This window comes from Chelonoidis abingdonii, chromosome 2 (assembly GCF_003597395.2).
Source record: "Chelonoidis abingdonii isolate Lonesome George chromosome 2, CheloAbing_2.0, whole genome shotgun sequence".
In the NCBI taxonomy this organism is placed as follows: domain Eukaryota; kingdom Metazoa; phylum Chordata; order Testudines; family Testudinidae; genus Chelonoidis; species Chelonoidis abingdonii.
The window spans coordinates 301,369,175-301,393,423 of record NC_133770.1 but is presented as its reverse complement, the minus strand read 5'-3'; the positions used below and the strand labels follow the sequence as shown (position 1 = coordinate 301,393,423).

The 24,249-nt window shown below is 57.2% G+C and overlaps 1 protein-coding gene across 1 annotated transcript in view; it reads left to right on the top strand.

The window, feature by feature from the left end:
• MROH1 (maestro heat like repeat family member 1) overlaps positions 1-12,980 on the top strand; it is a 116,614-nt gene extending 103,634 nt beyond the window's left edge. The window contains exons 37-41 of the mRNA XM_075062045.1: positions 1,232-1,387; positions 1,638-1,772; positions 3,241-3,343; positions 6,484-6,549; positions 11,975-12,980. Coding sequence (XP_074918146.1) covers positions 1,232-1,387; positions 1,638-1,772; positions 3,241-3,343; positions 6,484-6,549; positions 11,975-12,060 — 546 coding nt within the window. The 3' untranslated portion in view covers positions 12,061-12,980. The remainder of the gene's footprint in view (positions 1-1,231; positions 1,388-1,637; positions 1,773-3,240; positions 3,344-6,483; positions 6,550-11,974) is intronic.
• Positions 12,981-24,249: the final 11,269 nt, after the last annotated feature.

The window sequence follows — 24,249 nt, the reverse complement described above, 5'->3', positions numbered from 1 at the left end:
CCGGCCCTGGGGGACTCTGCTGCCGGCCTGTCTGACACCTCCTCTGGGGATGGCTTGCCCCCGGAACTGCCTGGGGCCCAAAACCAGCTCCTGCCTTCTCCCTTTGCCTGCTGCTGTCACTGACACCACCCGCCTCCCCGGCACTCAGGCCTGCAACTCCTCCCTCGCTTCAGGCCAAGCATGATCCCCTGCTCCTGCCACCTTGCCGAGATCCGGCCCTGGTGCTCAGACCCTCGTTCTGCCCTGCCTGGATGATCATCTCCCTGCTCTGGCCTCCCAGCACACGCCACTGCTGAACTCCAGTGTGTGCCGCTGCGATCGGATCACGCCCCTCTTGGAGTTGCTGCCTCCAGAGTGCTCCTTGCCCCTCCTGCTTGCCCTCATGTCCAGCTTTGCCCTGCCCCGTCCGCCAGTCCTGCTCCCGGGGCTCAGCTACCCATCCGTCAGTGCCGTGCAATGAGCTCCTCTCGAGCCCCGCCCTGCTCCCGGGCTCAGCTGCCCATCCGTCAGTGCCGTGCAGTGGGCTCCTGCCTGCCCACGTTGAAGTCCCTCTCAGACTCAGTAGTGCTGGAGTCTTAGCAACCTCCCTACTGTTCCCTTGATCCTGCCCCTGCCTGCAGGCTGGGAGTAAAGTCCTTGGTGCGTGAGAAGCCTGGTGGGTGTTACTGCAAATCCCTAGTGTGCTGACACCAGGGTGCCGGGGTGAATGGGCTGCAAGAGAGGAACACTCTGGGCCCGTGGGCAGGAAGGGAAGAGTGGAGCAGGAGCAAGTGATGTACTGTAGGAGATGTAGCAGCTGAGAGTCTATGGCAGGGCCAGGTGACTGTGGGGACCTCCTCTGTGCTAGAGTAACCCCCATCCAGGGGACTCCCAGCACAGTCCAGACAGCCAGCTGATCTCTGCCCCAGGAAGGCTTGTTAGCCCCATTGTACAGAAGAGGAAACTGAGGCAGGGGAGGTTGAAACCTCATCCCTGCTCTTCACTACAATCCATGAGAAGCCAGTGGATAGTCTGAAAGCTCCAGCATCTGCAGAACCTGCTGCATCTGCTTGCTCAGAACTGGCAACAGCCAGCAGGTTGGGAGCTGAGTGGGAAGGAACAATTCCTGTGCTCGCCCATGCCGGGGCTTCCCCAGGAGTCAGTGGCCGGAGTGGAGCTGTACAGATCGCTGAGACGGCACCTGCTGTGATTCATCACAGTGACACTCTCCTCGTGTGCCCTTTGCCTGCAGGAAAACCACCAACTGCGCACGTCTTCCATCATTCTGTTTGGGAACCTGACCAAGTTCAGCGCTGGGAATTGTGAAGACGTCTTTTTTGAGCAGATCCTGAATGGGCTGGTGACGCTGCTGCTTCACCTCCAGGATCCAAAGCCAGAGGTCATCAAAGTAAGTGTCTTGCTGCTAGCCTGGGGCAGCAGGCGGTGTCTGACTGCACAGCTGCCATGCTGGCCTGCGGGCTCGGCTAGGACAGTGTCCCACTAGGGCTCCTAGGGCTGGGAGTCTGGAACCAGGGCTTTTGGTCCCTGGGCGTGGGACATCCTGCCCTGGCAGGGTGGAAGGAGACTAGTGGCTGGTGCATTTCCAGTGACTGATACCATATTGCTGTCTCCTCCTTCTCATCCACCCTGTCCTGTAGGCCTGTAAATTTGCTCTGCGCATGTGTGGCCCCAACATGGGCTGTGAAGGGCTCTGTGACATGTTCCTGAACCACTTGCATGAAGACCGAAGCCTGCATTACGGAGAGTTCATGAACGACGTCTGTAAGCACCTGGTGAGTGAGACTCTGGCTTCCCAGGGGTGGAGTGAGCAGCTGAGAGCCCTGCGAGCAGTCGCTGCTGGGGCATGACTAACCTGCTCCAGCTGGCACTGAAACACCAGAGAGTAGCATTTCCAGCCCAGTGAGCTGGAGGACCCGGAGCAAAGACCCTCTGGGACAGCAGGAAGGTGCTGAAGCCAGCGAGTGCCCCCCTGGCAGCAGTGACACTGGTTTCGCAGCGGCTTGGCGTTTCTCTTGACCGGTGGGTGGGGCTTTCGAGAGTCCCTGGAGTTGGCCCTTTTCTGATGCCCCAAAGGAGTGAACAGAAGTGCTGGCCAAGGGTGCAGAGGTCAGGCTGTAGGTGCAGCACTGCCTGCTGTCCATCTGGCCTTGTGCTCTGACCCCATGGACCTCTTGTCACCCACTCCCTTCGCAGGCCAGGGCGAGGACAGACAGCCTGTACTGCCCTCGACCTGTTCATCTGGCCGGAACGGTCTCGCACTCCAGAGTTTCAGCCAGTCACCTGCAGGGATGGCAAAGAACCTTTCCCTTCCTCTGAAGCCCCAGCGGGAGGTGGGACCCTCGTGCCTGGTTGGTGGGTCTTGCTTTGGGGCTAATGGCCAGACGGAGGGGCTGGGAAGGGGTTTCTCCCAGCTCAGACTGGCAGGGACCGTAGGGTTTGCCTTCCTCTTCAGCGTGGGGCGTGGATCTGCCTGCAGGACCATCTGGGCATGTCACCTCTTCAGTTCCCTGCCGCTGGGACATTGGGCATTTTCCCAGCCTCTTGATTTCTCCTTTTTGCTGTGGCACACGCCGGTCTGAAGTGCTTTACTTTCACTGAGTCTTCAGGCCGCCCATGGGGTGAAATGTATGGCCAGGGATCTCCCAGAGGGTGGAGGAGATGCCTTGAGGCCAGAAGGGACCCTTACGTTCTCTGAACCTCGCTGTGCAGACCAGTCCCTCTTCTGTCAGCACGGCAGGCTGCCCCCTTGTCCACTTTGTACTGGGGCTCCCAGCTCTGAAGCTGAGGAGGCACGTGTCTTGGAGCAGAGCTGCCTGGGAGGGTGCCCAGAATAGCCGGGTAGCTCCTGGAGTGCCCCAGGCCAGTCGCTGCCATGCCCATAAGCACACTCTCTGCTTTCCAAGGGGAGCTGTCCTGCAGCCGATGGCCTACAGAGCCATTTCTCTACTCACCCGGCCAGGCTAGACGACCTCCTGGATTCTTCTTTCCTTCCCGTTCCTATTGTGCCTTAACGTGGTCCCTTGCCACAGGAGCCTGGGCACATTCGTACGAAACTGACAGAGCCCACTGGGGGTGGGGCTTGCCCCAGCGGAGGTCTGTGCTGGGGATGGGATGGTGGTGGTCCTGTGGGGGCTGGAATGCCTCAGCCCAGGAGATGCCCAGCACATCTGCCTCTTTCTGCAGGAACCGGGGTGCCTCGAGGAGCCCAGCTCATTCTCATTACCTTGGTTTTCTCTTTAGATGCAGAACTACCCAGAGATGCTGAATCGTTTGATTTCAACCAACCTCTTCTACTTCAAGAGCAACTGGGTTGACATTCGAGCTGCAGCACCCATGTTTATAGGTAAGGTTGCCTTGGCACTGTTCCCACATCGGCCCTGTGACAGAGTGGGGCTGTTCTTAATGCTTCCTCTGACTACTGGGTGGGTGCCTCAGTTTCCCCTGTGCATTTCTTAAGTCTCTAGGGGGTGAGATTGTTGCAGAGCAAAGGGCCAGTGTGCATAAATGGCCGACACTCTGTCTCCTGGCAACTAACGGCCCGGGCCCTTCCCCCTGCAAGGGTATGCTAAAGGTGTGGGAGAACAGAGGTCAGGTGACCTCCTGGCCCAGGAAAGAGACAAAGGCCAGAGAGGAGGGGCTGGAGGGGGTGGTTAGTCTGGAGCTGGCTGGGGACGAGGAGTGAAATGCAGATCTGGGGGTCTGGCTCACTGCCCCCCAGAATGGACCCGGCCGAGGGGTCCGGTTCACTGTATCTACAAGCTCTATTTTAGACCCTGTTCCTGTCATCGAATAAACCTCTGTGTTACTGGCTGGCTGAGAGTCACGTCTGACTGCAAAGTGGGGGTGCAGGACCCTGTGGCTTCCCCAGGACCCCGCTGGGGCGGGCTCGCTGTGGGAAGCGCACGGAGGGGCAGAGGATGCTGAATGCTCCAAGGAGAGACCCAGGAAGTGAGGACATGTGAGCTGCTTGCCCTGAAGACAGTCTGCTCCAAGGGAGAGGAGTCTCCCCAAAGTCCTGCCTGGCTTTGTGGGAAGCAGTTCCAGAGCATCGCCCGGGGACTCCGTGACAGGCCCTACTCCTGCTGGCTGGGACTGGCAGAGGGGTTTGAAAGTCACTGGGGTTTGGGGTGCTTAACTCTCTATGTGTTTGGGGGTGGGGGGAGCTGTGAGATGATGGGGGCTACAATCTGAGTGACACCTGCTGGAGGTCTCATGCGGCCAGTATGGAAACATCCTTGGGATTTCTACACACGCTGGATGACAATTTCCTAACTCAGAAAGTGTTGCAGCCGCCATGTGGAATTGTTCATTAGACCTTGTGCTGACAGTTGAGGGACTGATCCCAGAACTAAAAATTACTGGTAGCTCAGGTGCAAGTGACCATGGCTTGATCAAGCCGGATAAAGTCCAGACCAGTAAAATAGTGCCTTGGGCGCTTTAATAGGGCCAATTTCACAAGGATGAAAACAATTGAGCCGAACCAGGAGGGAGGAAGAATTTAATCAGAAACATGTGAATGATGATTGGGAATTGTTTGCCCAAAACCCCACAACTGAGGAAGGATGTTGTATTGGTGAAAAGACCGACCCAGTTCACTGGGGGAGTGAAGGCAGCTATTTTTGGAGGAAGTCTGCCAGCAGAGTTAAAAGCAATAAGGAGTTTATGCGGAACAAAAAGAACGCTGCCAGTGGTATTGGTCCATTGCTGGGTGGAAATGGTAGAATATCAAAAAGCAGGAGTTGTTCAAGGTGAATTTGTTCTGCACTGGGAAATAAAACAGATCAGATGTCATGTCCTATGATGATTCTCTCTCCAGCCCACTAGTATCTCAGGGTAATAGCAGCTACTAAAGTTAGACATTTTTAAATCCGCAGATTTGGATAACTTGCATCCAAGAGTCTTAAAAGGGCTGGCGGGCGGACGGGCTAATGTTGATTTTCTGTACATCTTGGAACACCTGAAAGATGTATTGAAAAAGGGTAAACAGGCTGACTCGGGTAATGAGAAGCCTGTCAGTTTGACATGAATCATGAGCAGGATAATGAAGTGGCCGATACAGGACTCGACTGATAAAGAATCAGAGGATGAAGAGTTAATGCCAGTCAGCCTGGGTTTACGGGGAAACTAGATCCTGTCCGACTGTCTGTCTGTTTGCTGCGGTGACCAGTCTGGCTGCTAACCGTGGTCATGGGGTAGAAAATTCGTGCGCTTCTGTTCGGTGTTGACTTGGTACCACACCACAGTCTGAAGAAACTAGATCAACGTAAAAGCATCATGGCAGGTTACATGGATTAAAAACTGGCCGATAGGTCGAGAATGAGGAGTCCTTGAGTGGGCGTATTTCTCGTGGGGTCCCACCGGGGGCGGGGGGGGGGTCTTGGCCCTAGGCTAGTGAACATGATTTTTTATTTTATTTTAATTTGTTTTTAATCCGTGACCTGGAATAAAACAAAATTGTCACTGAAGTTGCAGAGGATACAGGAAGTGGGGGAGTGGTAGCTCAGGGGAAGGGGTCACTGATTGAGAGCACTGTATCTCTGGGTACGTGTGGCTACGTGTAAGTGGAACGTCTAGGGACACAGGCTGTGGACTCCATCCTGGGAAGCAGGGACTCTGACAGCTGTGGGGATCCTGATGGATAATGAGCTGCACATCAGCTCCCAGCGCAATGCGGTGGCCAAAGGGCTAACGGGACCCTGGGATGCAGAAATGGGGAATCTCGCATAGGAGCAGAGAGGTTATTTCACCTCTGTATGTGGCCCTGGGGCGAGTGCTGCTGGGATCCTGGGTCCAGTTCTGGTGTTCATGGTTCAAGGCCACTGATAAATTGGGGAGGGGTCAGAGACAAGTCATGAAAGTGATTACAGGGCTGGAAACCTGCCTTAGAGTGAGAGACTCCAGGAGCTCACTCTCCTTAGCTTAACAAAGAGACGTCTGTGGACTGAGTTGGATCAGTCTATAAATACTTGCACGGGGAACAAATCTTGGATAACGGGCTCCTCAGTCTAGCAGACAAAGGTCTAGCACGATCCCGTGGCTGGAAGTTTGAAGTCAGACCAATTCAGACTGGAAAAAAGTGTGTGTGTGTATAACAGTGATTAGCCCTTGGGCCAGTCATCAACGGTCGTGGTGCAGTTCCCATCACTGGCAAGTCTCAAATCAAGACTGGATTTATTTTAAGCTCTGCTCTAGGGCTGCTGATAGGGCTGGTCTCAGACCTGTGCTAGGCAGGTCAGACTGGATAATCACTCGGGTCCCTTCTGGCCTTGGAATCTGAAATTCCCCTGTCCTCCGCTCCTTGCGGATCAGCACCGTGCAGACGCCAGCGCCGCTCCTGGGAGAGGGGTGCTCTGGTGCCTCGGCACTGATGTGCTGCTGCTCTGCAGGATGCCCGAATTCTCCTGTGACCTGGCCAGGTTAAACGAGGCCTCAAAACCCTGCGCTGCAAACTCAGCCATAACTTTCACTCTCTCCTGACTCTAGGCTTCCTCGTTCTGCACGTGGATGAAGAGCACTGTAAGCAGGTGGACCTGGACCAGCTCCTTTCCTGTGAGTAGAAGGCGTCCCTGAGCGCTGTGCTCCAGCCAGGCCGGGCGCTGTGGCCTGGGCACCGGTGGGTGCTGCGCAGGAGCCAGGGCTGGGAGCTGCATGTGAAGTGGGAGGGAGATTGCTGTGCGGGAAGGCAGGGCTGGGACTGTGTCATTAGTGAGGTTCTTGGGAGGGGGCAGGGCAGTGAGGATACCGCACCAGGCAGCGGGGGGTTAATTAGCAAGGCCTGGGGCTGGAGCAGCTTTGCCTTCCAGTTCATTGCTGGCACTTCGCATCTCGCTGCCGCCAAGCCAGGGCCGCGCCGCACCGCACCTCTGCTCCGTCCTTTTACCGGGCTATAAATCCCTGTGCTGGCACTGCCTGGGCGGGGGCTTCCCCGCTAGAGTCAGGCTGGGTACTGGGCTAAGGGACACTTGGCCTTGGCTTGAGTCGAGGCCACTGGCCCACCCTGTCTTCAGAGTCCAAGGTTGTTCTGAGCAACAGCAAAGTCTCCTGCCGGGGAGGGGGGAAATTCTGCCCTCACCAGGCCTGTCTGCAATAGCAAACGTTCCTCTCTCCAGTAAGGGTCTGTAGTGCCAGCGTGTACCCGGTGCTGGGCACAAGAGGTGTGCTAGGTCCTGGGCCGGTGCTCAGTCGAGAGGCCCTGCAGGCGTGGCGCTGCATGGGCTGGAGGAGGCCCTGGAGCCTGCAGACACCTTGGTGCCTCCTGCAGAACAGATCCCACCTCCCTTCTCCCAGCTGGTGTCCCATGGACCTTTCCCACTGTTCGCCCTGGAGATGCTGGGGCTGCAGGGCTCTGCTCCCTGGGTTTGGGATCCAGGGCGCTCATGTTAAACACGAGCCTGGCTGGATGAGGGCCTGTGAGGGCTGTTGCCAATGCTTCAGGCCTTGACACACGGGGCTCCAGTCCTAGGGAGGGGGCCAGGGCTGGGGCCCAGCTGCTCCCTACGGGTCGTTGCCGGGCTGTGCAGCCTGGTGTGCTGGCAGCTTTTGTCACAAGCCCGTCTCGTGCCATGGGGTGACCTCTAAATAACGCGGGCTGGGCTGACAGGCACTGATCACTGGCTTCTCACTGGCCTGGCTTGAAATTAGTGGGGGCTGGAGCTCGTTAGTTAATTAATCTGTTTATTACTGGAGTGCCTGGCAGCTCGCTGCCCCAGGTGCTGTATGTGCCCAGATTGGAACTGAAGTCCCAGACAGTTTGGAGAGGCTGCAGAAGCAGGGAGCTGGGACTGGTCAGCATGGCAAGCGGCGGTCTCAGCCCCCGGGGTTTTGTCGGTGTCACTGTAACGGAGTGTTTGAAGGAGGTGGGTGGGGAGGGGCAGCTCCTCCCAAGGCTGAGGCGCCGCAGCCGAAGGGGTTTAAGTGGCAGTGGAGGCTGGTGCCATGGGCTTGGAGTGAGTGCTTGGCCCGTGAACGAGATGAGTCCCCTGGGGGAGGTGGGAACAGCTCTGGAAAGGCCTTGGGAGTGAAGACGAGTAACTGCTGTCTGTCAGAGCTGGGGAGGGGGGACCTGGCTAGGAGCGGGATCTCGGAGTGGGCATTGGCAGATGGCTGCGTTTGTCCAGGCTGGGGGGAAGGGTTTTGCAGCAGTCGAGGTGTGACCTGGTGGCAGGGCTGGGCTGGGCAGGGCAGGGCAGGCTGTGGTGTGGATGTAAGGCCCTGCACCAGGGTGGCTGGCAGTGCTGGCCAGAGTGACTGACTGGGGCTGGTTCGCTTTCAGCTGTGTCGTGTTTGAGCTGCTGACGAGAGCTCGAGCGGCGGGGACACCCATTGGGGCAGGAGGGGGTTGGCGTGGAGAGCTGGAGCTGGGCGCGGTCACAGAGATGGGAGCTGAGTTTGTGTTGTGGATTAGATTAGAGAGGGGACCAAGCATGGAGTCTGGGGACCCCTCACAAACAGCAGGGGCTGGTCTACACTAGACATTAGCTCAACCCGGCTACGTGTGAAAAATCCCCCCAGCGATTTCAGCCAAGCCAGCCCAAGGGCCTGTGTAAACAGCACTAGTTCCGTCTGCCTGGCCGCTGCCTCGGGCCGGATTCCCGGGGAGAGCCCCCCGGTGCTGGGTAGTGTCTGGGCTGCAGAGCAGCCGCGTCCCAGTATAGATGAGTCCTAATGTCGGTGCAGCACGTCACGGCCAGGCTGGCTAGACGGTGCTGTTGGGAGGATGCTACGGAACGATGCGAATGACATCAAGTCAGACTCGCCTAGGACATTCGAGCAGGGACAGGGAGTATCGTATTGAGTGGCTGCTACGGGCAGAGCGCTGAGATCCCGGATCGGATCTGGCTGGAACTCTGTCCGTAGTTTGCACACCCCCAGAGGAGTGCCGTGTGGCGGGGCAGATGGCAGAAAAGGTGCGAAGGAAAATCCTCCCTCTCCTGGACTGTCTCCATGGTCCTGGGTAAAGACCCGGGCGGGAGTAACTGAGGTGGATTCCGAAGAGCCTTAGTCAAAGTCCCTCGAGGCTCCTGGGCCTGCCCTGTGGCCTCCTCTTGCATGTAACCGACAGAGGTGGTTACAGTGCATAAGGCTCCGCCTCTGGCTTGGACATTTGTAGTCAGTCTCACAGCAGTGAGGCTGGGGTGTCTTTGGGGGGTTGGGGGACGAGTCACTGAAGTCCCTGCCAGTAGCATGTGCTGCATCAGCATACATAAAAGCCCAGAGCGGCGCTGGCTGGTGAGGCCCAGGAGTGAGGAGGGGTTGGCGAACAAGCCCAGCCTGCAGCAGCGACTCCTGGCTCTCACGGTCACAGCCCCACTCTGGATTGGCCCGGCCTCCCCTCTGGAGATGGGAACAGAGGGGTGGATGGGCCAATCCAGAGTGGGGCTGTGTGCTCTGCTGCAAGGCCACTCGTCTTCCTGGACTTTGTTCCCAGGCCTGGTTTCCTTGAGCTCTGACGAGCGTAGCCCAGGGTGTGTGCCAGGGTCCCCTCCAGCGAGTGAGTGGCTGGGCACATGGTGCTAGTTGCTTACCAGTGGGGTTGTGACCTTCAGTCCCCCAGCGGCTCCGTTTCTCTTCGTTTAGCTGGGGCAGGGGCTTGGATCAGCAAGTGGGGAGTTGCTTCTCCAGGGGGACCCAGCCCGATGGGCCCGGCAGTGTGTGTTGTGAATAACCCCCTGATGCTGGGCTCCGGAGGAGCCTCTCCATGGGAGCTGCCCCAGGCACAGAGCCAAGCGTGGCACCAGCGCTGGCGAAGCGGCCGGGGGCTGAAACGCCAGCTCCTGGCTGCGGCATCGTGGCTGCAGCCCAGGCGTCGGCTCAGAGCGCGTGTGGCGTTTGCAGCGGTGGCATGTAAGGAGATGCCGGGTTTGCTTGTAAGGGGTTCACTGTTAGAAGGCCCAGCTCCAGCTCCAGCTCCAGCTCATTATAAAGGACTAATAGAAAAGTCCAATTGAAGCTGGTGGCAGTTTGGAGCGGAGTTAAGTAATTTTCCTGGATTTCAGGGATTTTTTTCCTGTCACTAGTGACCTCATAGTGTATCGTAATGCATGGAAACTCTCGGATTGTTCCAAGAGAGCTTAAAAAACACTAAAAAAGGAAAAACTATCTTTCCGTTGGCTCCCGGAGCCCTTCTAGCAGAGAGGGGCCTGTCTGTTTGAAACCAGTGAAAGAGAAGACGTGTGTCGGTGAGTAATAGCTGGAGGGAGCTGCCCTGGATCGGGTTGCTCTAGCTTCCCGTATTGAGTGGATTAGCTGACTGGGGTCCAGGGAGAGCTCTGGGCTCTGATGTACAGCCCAGCCCCCAGGGCATCCCTGCGCTAGCCCAGGCTAAGCACCAGGACGGCTGGAACAGGAAGCGAGTCGGCACATAAATTAGGGACCTTCATCCGTGCTAATGGCAGAGGGGATCTGGAGGGACGGGGGGCGCCCAGCTTTGTAAACAAGCTACTGGAAAAACAATGCTCTAGCTTCACTGCGAGGAAAAACTCCCTGGCTGGGCCTGGACCAGGTGCTGTGGACACAGGCGGGGTCACATCACCCCCTGCCCTGTCCATGGGCACCCGGTAGTTCTTCCCGCCCCGGCTCCTGCCTGCTCTGGCAGGCTGCGGGGCCCATCGGCGCTAGCGGGGGAGTCCAATGAGGGGACGTCTCGCCGTCACTAGGCTGAAGACCCACTCATGGCTTCAGGCAAGCGCTGCAGCCCAAGGCTTCCTGCTGCTCACTGGGGAAATCAGTAACCCGGAGCAGGACAGGGCCTGGTCTGCCCGCTCCCCTCCGGGAGTGTGTGGACCCGACAGTCTGCTCAGCGCTCGCCCAGCGGCTGGGAGCCTGCTCGGGCCGACTGCTGTGTCAGGAATGGCTAGTGTCCAGGAACCCAACCCCACGCCACGCGCTGGAGTCTGCAGTGAGACAGTGTTGCTGCCTCGCTTCCTTCTCAGGATTCTCCTTGAGGGGCCAACCACCCCCCTTAGTGCTGGGCTGGGGCATGAAGTGAGCAGTGCCCCCCTGCCAGCTACTTGGCGGTGTGTCCCTTTGCTCAGCTCGGGCACTGCTGCTGTCTGGGGCTGTGCCCCCAGAGCCCCCCCAGCCCTGCCGAGCTCAGGGTGGGTCCTGGGAAATGGGCAGAGCACGGGGGGTGGGGCTCATGCTTCCCCTTGGCGAGTCCTGCTTTGCCACAGCTGCCCTGTGTGACCCTGGGCCAGTCACACAGCCTCTGTAAGGGGTGAGCCCTGCCCTACCTCCTGGGGCTGAGGGTAAACACGGGGGTCGCCAGGGGCTCAGACTGCCATGACGGGGCCAGCAGATCAGTGCATGGGGCAGGGGTGTGTCCCCTACTGCCCGGTCTGGCTCCCCGTCAGGCAGTGGGGTGGCCTGTGTGGACGCTCTAGGAGGAGCTGGGGCCAAGGCTGGTCCTGCTGCCCCATTGGTCCCACTGTTCGTTTTGGGTAACGGATGTTGTGCTCCAGAGGAGGCTTTGCCAGGGGCTGTGGTGGCTCCTCTCCATGCAGGGCTGAGGGGCCGAGGCAACTCCTGCTGGGGAGGAGCACTGCCCCGTGGGGTGGAAGGGGGGAGGCCAAAGGGTTGATTGTGCCCAGGGCTCTGTGGGAGGGGGCATGGCCCTGCTTTGGGGAGCAGAAGTGGAGGTTTGGAGCTGCTGCCCCTGGCTGGTCAGGCTCGATGTCTGGCTGTGCGGCCCAGGCCTGGGGCAGTGCCCCGACCTCCTGTCCGAGGGAAGGGGAGCTGGTCCTGTGGTGCAGTGTGGGGCATGGCTGCGGTGGGAGTGTGCGACCTCCGTTGGAATGAGCCTGGGTCCCCGGGCTCGCGGCTGTGGTGGGAGTGTGCCACCTCCATTGGAATGAGCCTGGGTCCCCGGGCTCGCGGCTGCGGTGGGAGTGTGCCACCTCCGTTGGAATGAGCCTGGGTCCCTGGACTTGTGGCTGTGTGCTCCATCAGGCGCCCTAATCACGCGCTCTCTTTCCAGCTCTCAAGGTGCTGCTGAAGGACCCGGCTGCCATCGTCCGCATGAAGGTGGCTGAGACGCTGGGCCGCCTGGTCCGGGTTGTGTAAGCGGCAGATGGGAACTGCGGGTGCCCGGGCTCCATGACAGTGATCAGGTCGATGGATGTTCCTCCCCACAGAGATGCCACATCTTCCAATGCCCAGAACTGGTGCCTTGTGCAGCACCACGCCTGTTGGCTGGAGCAGGGGCCTCGTGCGGCTTCTCTCTTGTGCAATCTGGGGCACCCGCCCCACAGGACGAGAACTCTGCCCGGCAGCAACAGGAGACTCTGCTGTGGCTGCTGGCTCAACCATCACTGTCCCCGGCTCTCCGACAGCCTTTCCTGCGATGTGCACTCACCACGGGCACTCGTCGAGCTAATGAACTGGGCAATAGGACATGGAACTCTTCCGAGGTGTGCAGCGGGGTGGGCCCAACATAGGATCCACCCCCAATGAGGTTTTCTGGGTAACTGCCCTGGCACGAGAGGGGCAGGCACTCAGTGTCATTGCATGTTCGAGGGCTGGTCATCTCACACCGATCGCTCCCATCCAGTCACTGGGACATGTGCCTGTTATAGTCTGACTCTGGCTAGCACCAACCTGGGTGCTGCACAGCCTGGGGCCAGTGCCCTGTGTGGGGTCTGGGGTTAGATGGGGCACTCTGCCCTGGTGGGGGTCCCTGCAGGGTCCTGGATGGCCTCTGAGGGCCTCCCCTCCCCCGGACGTCCTAGGAGGATGAGGAACCTTGGCCATCACTGCACATGCACCTTCCTTCCACTGTTATTCCACGAGTGAGCCAGCGAGCTGCCCTCAGAGTCTTTGGCACTGCCCGGTGCTTCCCCTGCGCCCCCTGGCACAGCCTGCAGCTGTGTCCGAGGGCAGCAGTGCACTCTGGGTTCTCTGCTGCCTGAGTGGAGCTGTTCCCTCCACATGAATATGTGTAGGAACCAGACTGTATTTTTTAATAAAGTTGTTTGCTTCTGGTAGAGGGGCTGGTGCTGGAGTCTCATTTCAGGTGGAGCCTGCCCTGGCTTGTCTGGGTGCTGCTAAGGGCGTGGGGGGGGGGCGGGGGAGAGACTTGGAGTCTAGCCTCCTGTGGGGGGTGCTGGCGTTGAGATCTCGGGGTGGGGGGGAGCCTCATGGCAGCAATTTGCTCCCACATCAAATTACTCCCTTGGTGGAGAAAGGGGCTGCAGGCTGGCGCGTGTAAGGGAGGTGCCCCAGGCCCTTGGCTGCACAAACTGCTGCACCTGCTCCCTGCTTCAGCACCATGCGCCAGGGCAGAGCTGTACAGGGAGCTGGTGTGGGGGGTGAGAACGCTGCTGTCCCAGCGCCGATCCTTCCTTGCCCTACGGCAGGGGCTCCAGCCAACCGCCAGCTCAAGTGCAGTTCAATGGCGACTAACACCAGGTGGTGCCCGTTGGAGGGGAGCATTGAAACTGCTCCGTACTTTCCAGGGGCTAAATGATCAACCAGCCTTGTGGCTGGGGGAAGCGGTAGATGTAGTGTATCTTGACTTCAGTGAGGCTTTTGTTACTGTCTTACACGACCTTCTCATAAACTAGGGAAATGCAACCTTGATGGAGCTGCTGTAAGGTGGGTGCAAAACTAGTTGGAAATCGTTCCCAGAGAGTAGTTACCAGAGGTTCACTGTCATGCTGGAAGGGCAGAACGAGTGGGGTCCCACAGGGATCAGTTCTGGGTCCGGTTCTCTTCAATGTCTTCATCAGTGATTTAGCTAATGGTACGGATTGTCCCCAGACTTTATAAGTGCACTAATCCCGAGCTGGGAGGGGTGCGAGTGCTTTGGAGGATAGGCTGAACATTCAAAATGACCTGGACAAACTGGAGAAATGGTCTGAAGTCAACAGGATGAAATCCAACAACAACAAATGCAAAGTTCTCCAGTTAGGAAGGAGGAATCAGCTGCACACATACAAAATAGGAAATGACTGCCTAGGAAGGAGTCCTGCAGAAAGGGATCTGGGGGTCATAGTGGATCACAAGCTAAATGAGAGCTAACAGTGTGATGCTGTTATCTGCGATGTATCAGCAGGAGTGTTGTAAACAAGACATAAGTGATTCTTCTGCTCTGCTCCGTGCTGATTAGGGCTCAACTGCTGTATTGTGTCCGGTTCTGGGCACCACATTTCAGGAAAGATGGGGACAAATTGGGGAGAGTCCGGAGAAGAGCAACAAAAATGATAAAAGGGCTAGAAAACATGAGCTGTGAGGGAGGACTGAAAAAATGTGGTTTGTTTAGAGTGGAGAAGAGGAAAACTCTTATGTCCCCTCTCAGTTTTAAGTACATAAAAGGCTGTTACAAAGAGGAGGTAGGAAAAATAGCTCTTCAACCCTTGAGGACAGGACAAGAGCAAGGGCCTTAAATTGCAGCAAGGGGGGTTTGGGTTGAACATTATCCAGGGAGGCTGTGGAATCTGTCATTGGAGATGTTTAAGAGCATAGAATCATAGAATATCAGGGTTGGAAGGGCCCTTGGGAGGTATCTAGTCCAACCCCCGGCTCAAGGCAGGACCAATCCCCAACTAAATCATCCCAGCCAGGGCTTTGTCAAGCTGGGCCTTACAAACCTCTAAGGATGGAGATTCCATCATCTCCCTAGGGAACCCATTCCAGTGCTTCACCACCCTCCTAGGGAACTAGTGTTTCCTAATATCCAACCTAGACCTCCCCCAATGCAACTTGAGGCCATCACTCCTAGTTCTGTCATCTGCTACCATTGAGAACAACCGAGCTCCATCCTCTTTGGAAACCCCTTTCAGGTAGTTGAAAGCAGGTATCAAATCCCCCCTCATTCTTCTCTTCTGCGGACTAAACACTCCCAGGTCCCTCAGCCTCTTCTCAGAAGTCATGTGCTCCAGCCCCCTGATCATTTTTGTTGCCCTCCGCTGGACTCTTTCCAATTTTTCCACATCCTCCTCGTAGTGTGGGGCCCAAAACTGGACACAGTCTCCAGATGAGGCCTCACCAATGTCGAATAGAGGGGAATGATCACGTCCCTCAATCTGCTGGCAATGCCCCTACTAATACAGCCAAAAATGCCGTTAGCCTTCTTGGCAACGCTGGCACACTGTTGACTCATATCCAGCTTCTCATCCACCATAACCCCAGGTCCTTTTCTGCAGAACTGCTGCCTAGCCACTCGGTCTCTAGTCTGTAGCAGTGCATGAGATTCTTCGAGTGCTTGCTCATATCGATTCCAATTAGGTGTGCGCGTTGTGTGCACATTTTCGTCGGAAGATTTTTATCTTAGCAACACTTCGTGGGTCGGCTGGGTCGCCCCCTAGAGTGGCGCCGCCATGGTGCCGGATATATACCCCTGCCAACCCAATGGCCCTTCAGTTCCTTCTTACCGCCCGTGTCGGTCGTTGGAACAGTGGAGCGCGGCTTAGCTGACCTCCACCTCCCTAGCTACTTGTAGTTCTCTCGTTATTCTTGTGTATATAGTTGAAATTTCTATACCTGCAGTTAGTTTTTTTAGTTCTATAACAGTGTATATAGTTAAGAGGGGTTCGGGGATTAGCCCCTTCCCCTCACCCAGTGCCGGGCCCCATGCCCGGTTCACCGGGTTTCAAACCATGCTTGGCCTGTCACAAGCCGATGCCTACAGGAGATCCTCACGACTCCTGCCTTAAGTGCCTCGGGGAATCCCACCAAGCCGATAAGTGCCGGATCTGTAAGGCCTTCAGGCCAAGGATGAAAAAGGAGCGGGACTTTTGTCTCAAACAGCTCCTGATGGAAGCAGCTCTTACTCCTCTGCCCTCAGCATCGAGCACTGGTCAATCTGCTGGAAGAAGCGCTGCTTTGGCACCAGATCGCACCAGTACTGCTAAGGCCTCTCGGCACCGACCATCTCTGGCACCGGTGTCTACTCGGCACCGTTCTCTCTCCCTGAGGGTGAAGAGGCATAAGATGTCCGCTGTTTCCGTGCCATCTGCACCGCAGCCAGAGCACCCGGCTAGATCGGACCGTCCGGCACCTACACTTGCCGCGGCACCGACATCGTTGGCACCGTCGATTCCGGTCCTGCAAGGGCCGTCGAGTCCGGTGGCTCAAAGCTCCTCGTTGAGCTCACTATTCCCTCCACGGTGAGGGAACTGATCGCAATGACAGAGTCCGCGCTGCCTCAACCCCCAGCACCACTGGTGCGGGTCATACAATCTGTGGGCAAGCTTGCCTTGATGAGACCACCCTCTCTCGGCACCACAGAGTGGCACCGCTCACGATCGTGATCCTGCCAGCGTTCTCGATCCCGACGCCACTCGCAGTCCTGGCACCAATCCCCTTCTTGGTACCGGTCGCACTCGCGGCACCGATCAGCGTCCTGTTTGCTGGCCCAGTACTCTCATCACTGATCCAGCTCCCGGCACCGCCCCAGGCACCGTGACTTACAGCCTCTCCAGACGCCGAGCTTCGAGATCCCGGTCGACCTCCCGGCACTGCTCCGATCATAGGTCCCGATCTCATTCCCAGTACCATTCCCCGGTGCCGCACAGAGCGAGATCAATCAGAGAGGGAGACTCTTCCCAGGATTTTTCAGCCCCTCGGCCATCCCAACACGCATTGGTGTCGTCTCATGCGGACAGTTCCTATGCACAGGACAGTGACTCCGATGTGCCCACCAGAATCTTCCAGGAGACCCAGGCCCAAGATCAAGGCCCCCATCGGTGGTCATTCTGGATGCCTTGGGTATATCATCAGGCCCAAGGTGTACCTCCAGTCCCATCTCGCTCTGCCCCATCGGAGCACCGGGTGCCAGAGGCAACTATCAGCTGCCCCCCTCTTACCGGTACGGAGGAAGCGCCTGTTCAGCCACCAGACTCCCAGATCCCACGGGAGCCGGAGGGCGTCCAAGAGCATGAGGTCACACAGGACCAGCTTGTCCCTGATCTTTCCTCTTCCTCCTCTCCCGATGAGGTGGTGGCGGGGACATCCTCCACGGGCCCTCCTCCAATTGACCTGAGGGCCCATCAGGACCTCCTGAGACGTGTGGGACTCAATATGAATCTCCAGGTGGAGGAAGTCCCGGAGATAGAGGACCCAGTGGTGGATATTCTGTCGGCTGATGCCCCTACAAGAGTGGCCTTACCATTTATCCGGATGATCCAGGCCAATGCTGATACGATCTGGCAGTCTCCAGCCTCCATTCCACCCGCTGCCAGGGGAGTTGAGCGCAAGTACATGGTGCCCTCCAAGGGGTACGAGTACTTGTACGTCCATCCTCCTCCCTGCTCCCTCATCATACGGTCCCTCAATGAGAGGGAACACCATCGCCAGCAAGCTCTGGCTCCAAAATCAAAGGAGGCTAGGCGCATGGACTTACTGGGCTGTAAAGTATACTCTGCAGGGGCCCTCCAACTCCAGGTGGCAAACCAACAAGCCCTGCTTAGCCGCTACAACTACAACACCTGGGCGGCGGTCGGCAAGTTTACAGAGTTAGTCTCTCAAGATTCCCGTCAGGAGTTTGCGGCCCTCCTGGAGGAAAGGAAAAAAGTGGCAAGAACTTCCCTCCAGGCCTCGTTGGATGCAGCTGACTCTGCAGCCAGGACTCTGGCATCCGGAGTTGCCATGAGACACATTTCATGGCTTCAAGTCTCAGGCCTCCCGCCGGAATTGCAACATATGATACAGGACCTGCCCTTTGATGGTAGAAGCCTGTTTTCTGAAAAGACGGACCCTAGGCTGCAAAGCCTGAAGGACAACAGGGTCATTATGTGCACTCTCGGCATGCACACGCTAGTGACTCAGCGCTGGCCTTTCCGCCCTCAGCCTCACCGCCCTTACCCTCCGCCTAGACAGAGGCAGGACTTTGGCAGAAGGTGTGGTAGGGCTGGTCGTAGACGACAGTCAGGATCCCAAGGGGGCCAAAATCAGGGTCCCACCAAACCATCTACGGGGCCAAAGCCAAACTTTTGAAGGTGCGCCCGAGGACGGCGTACCACTTACTTTCAAGGATCCTTTCCCTCCTTTTTCCAACCACCTCTCCTTTTTCCTCCCTGCGTGATCCCAGCTAACTTCAGACCGTTGGGTCCTACTCACAGTGGAACTTGGGTACCACCTCCAGTTTATTCCCCCCCCTCCATCCCCCCATCCTCGTCCCTCTTCAGGGACCCCTCTCACGAGCACTTCCTTTTACAAGAGGTGCGGACGCTCCTCGCCATGGGAGCCATAGAGGAGGTACCAAAGGACTAAAGGGTCAAGGGGTTTTACTCCCGCTATTTCCTAATCCCCAAGGCGAAGGGAGGTCTCAGACCTATCCTAGACCTGCGAGGACTCAGCAAGTTCATGACAAAGTTGAAGTTCTACATGGTATCCCTGGGGACCATCATCCCATCCTTGGATCCCGGAGACTGGTATGCCGCCCTCGACGTGAAGGACACCTATTTTCACATCGCCATTTATCCTCCACACAGGAGGTACCTCCGGTTTGTAGCTGGCCGTCAACATTTCCAGTTTACGGTCCTTCCATTTGGCCTCTTTACAGCCCCAAGGGTATTTACAAAGTGTATGGCTGTAGTCGCCGCCTCCTCCGCCGCAGTCGGATACACGTTTTTCCGTATCTGGATGATTGGCTCATCCGAGGGACCTCTGAGACACAAGTCACCCATCATGTGGGCATCATCAAGGACCTATTCGCACGTCTAGGCCTGATGATCAATACAGAGAAATCCACCCTGGTTCCCACACAGAGGATAGACTTCATTGGGGCCATCCTGGACTCCAGTCTCGCCAGAGCCTGCTTACCACAGCCTCGGTTTCAGGCAATGGTAACAATTATCTGAGGCCTACAGAACTTCCCGACGACTTCGGCTCGCACTTGTCTCGGTCTCCTGGGTCACATGGCTGCCTGCACGTTCATGACCAAACATGCCAGTTTACGCCTCCATCCCCTCCAATCTTGGCTCAACTCAGTATACCACCCGGGCAGAGATGCCATAGACATGATAGTCACCATTCCCCCGAGCATCCTAGGCTCCCTCCACTGGTGGCTGACACCCTCCCTGGTGTGTACAGAGTTGCCGTTCCATCCGCCCCAGCCTTCTATGTCCCTGACAACGGACGCGTCATCTCTCGGCTGGGGTGCTCACCTCGGACATCTTCGCACTCAAGGCCTTTGGTCATCTCAGGAGCTGGCCTTGCATATCAATATACGAGAGTTGAGAGCAGTCCACCTTGCGTGCCAGGCGTTTCAACAGCATTTGCAAGGCCGTTGTCTCAGTGTTCACAGACAACACAACGGCCATGTATTACATAAACGGGGGGGACACGGTGTCATGGAGTCACCGGGCGATGCTCTGGAACTGCTCCCCACCAAGCCAGTCAGGACTTTGGGGAGACTCCTCTCCCTTGGAGCAGACTGTCTTCAGGGCAAGAAGCTCACACAACTTCACCTCCTGGGTCTCTCCTTGGAGCATTCAGCATCCTCTGCCCCTCCGTGCGCTTCCCACAGTGAGCCCACCCCAGCGGGGTCCTGGGGAAGCCACAGGGTCCTGCACCCCCACTTTGCAGTCAGAGTGACTCTCAGCCAGCCAGTAACACAGAGGTTTATTCGATGACAGAACAGGGTCTAAAAGAGCTTGTAGATACAGCGAACCAGACCCCCTCGGCGGGTCCGTTCTGGGGGGCAGTGAGCCAGACCCCCATGTCTGCCCTCAGCCAGCTCCAGACTAACAACCCCCTCCAGCCCCTCCTCTTTGCTCAGCTCCTTTCCCAGGCCAGGAAGTCACCTGACCTCTTTGTCTTCAACACCTTCAGCTGGCACCTTTGCAGGGGAGGGCCCAGGCCATCAGTTGCTAGGAGACAGAGTGCCAGGCATTTGGTGCACTGGCCCTTTGCTCTGCCAGATACTTAAGAACTGCCTAGGGACACTGAGGCACCAACACAGTATTCAGAGAAAACATTAAGAACATTCCCAGTTTGTCACACACGGTCCTCCTCCTTTGTCAGGAAGCCATCCAACTCTGGGACTTTTGCATAGCCCATTCGATAGATCTGGTAGCCTCCTTTCTCCATGGGTGCGGATCGACTCAGCAGATCTTCTGCTCTCACGAGTGGTTGATCTGTCCGGACATTATTCATTCTGTTTTCCAGAAGTAGGGATTTCCCACAATAGACCTCTTCGCTTCCCACGAGACAGGAAATGCCAGATGGTCTGTTCCTCCAAGGTCTCTCCCCGGGCTCGATCTTGGATGCTTTCCTGATACGGTGGACGAGCCAACTGCTTTCGCCTTTCCACCGTTCCGCTGGTTCACAGGGTCCTGCTAAAGCTCCGCAGGGACGGCTTGCTCGGATCATGATCGCCCCAGCGTGGCCAGGCAGCACTGGTACACCATGTTGCCGACCTGTCAATAGCCAGCCCAGTACCATGCCTCTTTGGCCAGACTCATAATCAGGACACGCGACTTCACCACCCAGACCGCGTCCCTTCACCTCCCGGCATGGCTCCTGCGTGGTTGAGCCAGTCAGAGTTATGCTGCTCTGCCTCAGTACAACAAATCTCTGGTCTACGTATCTGGCAAGTGGAAGGTTTCTCCTGCTGATGCGTATCGCAGATGTTACTCCCACCGAGGCCTCGATTCCCCACCATCCTGGACTACCTTGGTCTCTCAAACAGCAGGGCCTAGCGGTATCATCACTGAGAGTGCACTTGGCGCCATTTCTACCTTCACCCAGGGGAGAGTGGCTGCTCCGTGTTTTCACACCCTATGGTTTCCAGGTTCCTTAAGGGCTTGGAGCGCCTATACCCCCAAGTACTGCCGCCCTGCCCACCGAGACCTCAACCTGGTTCTAACCAGACTCATGTCTGCCCATTCGAGCCGTTAGCAACCTGCTCGCTACTATACCTGTCCTGGAAGACAGCTTTCCTCGTAGCCATTACATCAGCAGGTGAGTCTCTGAGCTTTGGCTCTCATGGTGGACCCACAGTATAACTGTGTTTCACAAGGACAAGGTGCAGTTGCGATCACACCTGGCATTCTCTTTAAGGTGGTATCGGCCTTTCATGTCAACCAGGAGATCTTCCTTCTGGTCTTCTTCCCGAAGCCGCACTCACACGATGGAGCAACAACTGCCACTCCCTGGAGTCCATAGAACGCTCGCATTTTATATCAAGCGGACAAAACCCTTTCATAAAATGCCCCAACTCTTTGTCGCTGTGGCAGACCGAATGAAGGGCCTACCTGTCTCCTCCCAGAGGATCTCCTCTTGGGTGACGGCGTGCATCCACACTTGTTATGACTTGGCTTATGTTCCCTCGAGCCACCTCACCGCTCATTCTACCAGAGCTCAGGCTTCATCTGCTGCCTTCCTGGCTCATGTACCTAACCAGGAACTATGACGCGCAGCTACCTGGTCTTCGGTCCACACCTTTGCCTCTTATTATGCTCTGGTTCAACAGTCCAGAGATGACGCAGCCTTTGGCTCAGCAGTTTTGCATTCTGCCACATCTCACTCCAACCCCACCGCCTAGGTAAGGCTTGGGAATCACCTAACTGAAATGGATATGAGCAATCACTTGAAGAAGAAAAGACGGTTACTCACCTTTGTAACTGTTGTTCTTCTAGATGTGTTGCTCATATCCATTCCAAACCCGCCTTCCTTCCCCACTGTCGGAATAGCCGGCAGGGGTATATATCCAGCGTCACTCTAGGGGCCGACCCACTAAGTGTTGCTCGGATAAAAATCTTCTGACGAACGTGCACGTGGCGTGCGCACACCTAACTGGAATGGATATTGTCGTGGAGTGTGGGGGAGTCCAGCCCTGCACCCCTCTTCCTGGGACTCACAGTGACTCCCAGCCAGCCAGTAAAACAGGTTTATTGGACAACAGGAATGCAGGTTACAGCAGAGCTTGCAGGCACAGTCAGGACCCCTCAGTCAAGCCCCGCTGGGGTCCAGGAAGCTTAGCCCCCTGAATTCCAACCACCCAGCCCAAAACCGAAACTCAACTTCCTTCCCTCTAGCTGGCCCCTTCCTTTGTCCTGCTTCCCAGGGAAAGGTGCTGACTCCCTCCCCCCTTACCTGGCTCAGGTTACAGGCTTAAATCCTGTCCCTCACCTAAAGACATCCCCTGCTCTCCCATCCCCCACACAAACAGCCCCTACTCCGTCACAGAGATGAGCAACGCATCTCAAAGAGCAACAGTTACAAAGGTGAGTAACCATCTTTTCTTCTGTCCTAAGTGCAGGACTCTGCGCTTGTCCTTGTTGAACCTCATCAGATTTCTTTTGCCCACTCCTCTAATTTGTCTAGGTCCCCCTGTATCTTATCCCTACCCTATCTACCTCTCCCCCTAGTCGAGTGTCAGCTGCAAACTTTCTGAGGGTGCAGGCCATGCCATGGATGGACAAACGCCTGTCAGGGATGGGCTAGATAAGTCCTGCTGTGAGTGCAGGGGATGGGGTGAGATGACCTCCTGAGGTCTGTTGCAGCCCAATGCTAACTCAGGATGTTGAGACAGCTGGAGGGAGTTTCAGTTTGGAGCTGGCTGGGAGCGGAGTGCCCTGACCTGGGGCTGTGGCCTCCCTGGGGCCCCCAGATGAACCGAACTAAGGGGGAGTCCTGTTGTCTGTACCAACAAGATCTGTTCTGGACTGTGTTCCTGTCGTCTAAATAAACCTTCTGCTTTACTGGCTGGCTGAGAGTCAGGGTGAATTGCAGGAAGTTGGGGGTGCAGGGCCCTGACTCCCCCACCCTCTGACACCTACACATGACTCAGCGGAACCATTAAGAACAGACCCACTTCATCACAGCCATCTCTTCACACACAACAGGGACTTCTGAGGAAAGGGAGGTTTTGAACCCACTCTGAGGAAACACGTGTGATGCTGGGGGTAATTAGACGGTGGAACTCATGGCCCCAGGATGGGGTTGAGTCCAAGCTTCTTAAGCTCATGACTTGGCAGAGGCCACAGAGCTGGGCCCCTCCAGCGTCTCTCTCCTTCAGGAAAATGGCTGGTGGCTGTGTTGGTCCCGGCTGGCAGGCTGTGCCTGGGCATGGTGCCCTGTGCCCACCATGCTGGGTGAGGGGCTAAGCATGGCCACCTCTCCCCTGCAAGCTGTGGCTGCTGTGCCTGGCCAGGTGGAGGGAGGCAGATCTGAGCTGTGCCCCTGGCAGGGTAGCTGAGGGGCTGCTGTGGTTTCTGTTACAGCGTGGCTATAAACTGGGTGCTGTGCGCCTGAGTCTCTCACCTGCCCACCTGCATGGGAAATGGGCCTGAGCCTGCCAGCTGGGCTGGGCTGTGTGTCCAGTGCTGGTGCTCTTAGCGCCTGCTGCCCCTCCCCAGGCTGTGGCAGGTCTGAACAAGGGCTGGATGAGTCCTGGGGCAGGGCCTACAGCTCTGCCCTGTTGCGCTGGGCACCCTGCAGGCAGCCCGGGCTCTGGAGTGGAGCGTCTTACCCTGCTGTAATGTGAAGACAGACTCTGGGCAGAGTGCTGGTGCCCTGGGCCAGCGGTGTACACCTGAACTACATGAGTCTCTCATGACTAGCGGTAACACAATTAACCAGGCTGACAGTCTGCATTGCCAGTAGGCTTCAGAGTGAACACCCCCTTGCAGTGAATGGCAGCAGCTGGCACTGGGTCACTGAGAGCTGGCTTTACGGGCAGGGCCCTGCTGGGGTGTTTGCAGACTCTGCTGTGTTCCTGCCGCTGGGTGACTTTTCCAGTCCGGTAGCTGCCTCTACCTGTTCCTCCTACTCCCCAACCCCTTCCAGGTCCTCCTGCTGCTCGGCAGCCAAACAGGAATTCCTCAGAGTGCTTGGTCTGGCTTCATGTGGGCCCTAGCACTGGGGGTGGGGTGGCGGCGGGCCCTTTCCCTGGCCAGCAGGGCCCTGCCAGGCTGACTCGTCTTTTTCCATTTGTTAAAGTTCTTGCTCAAGGGTCAGGCGCTTTATTGCTTTCATCTGGCTCTGGGGGTTGGGCGACATTTCCTGGTGCTTCCCTGGGGCAGGCGCCAGCCTGGAGAAGCAGGCCTAGCAGGCCCTGCCCCTCTCCAGCTCCTAGCCGTGCCCAGCTATGGGGGCAGAGGCCAGCCTGCAGCATGGGCTGGGGGAGCAGTCCTGCCCCCTGAGCTCCAGGCTTGGCTGGTCAGTGGCCCCAGCTCAGGCTGTTCCTATGGCCATGGGGACAGGCCTAGTGCCCACGGGCACCGGGTACCTGCCAGCATGGGAGTGTAGAGGAAGCAGGCAATGGCCACAGCTGTGCTCGGTGCCGTGGTGGGGGCAGGCAGGGGG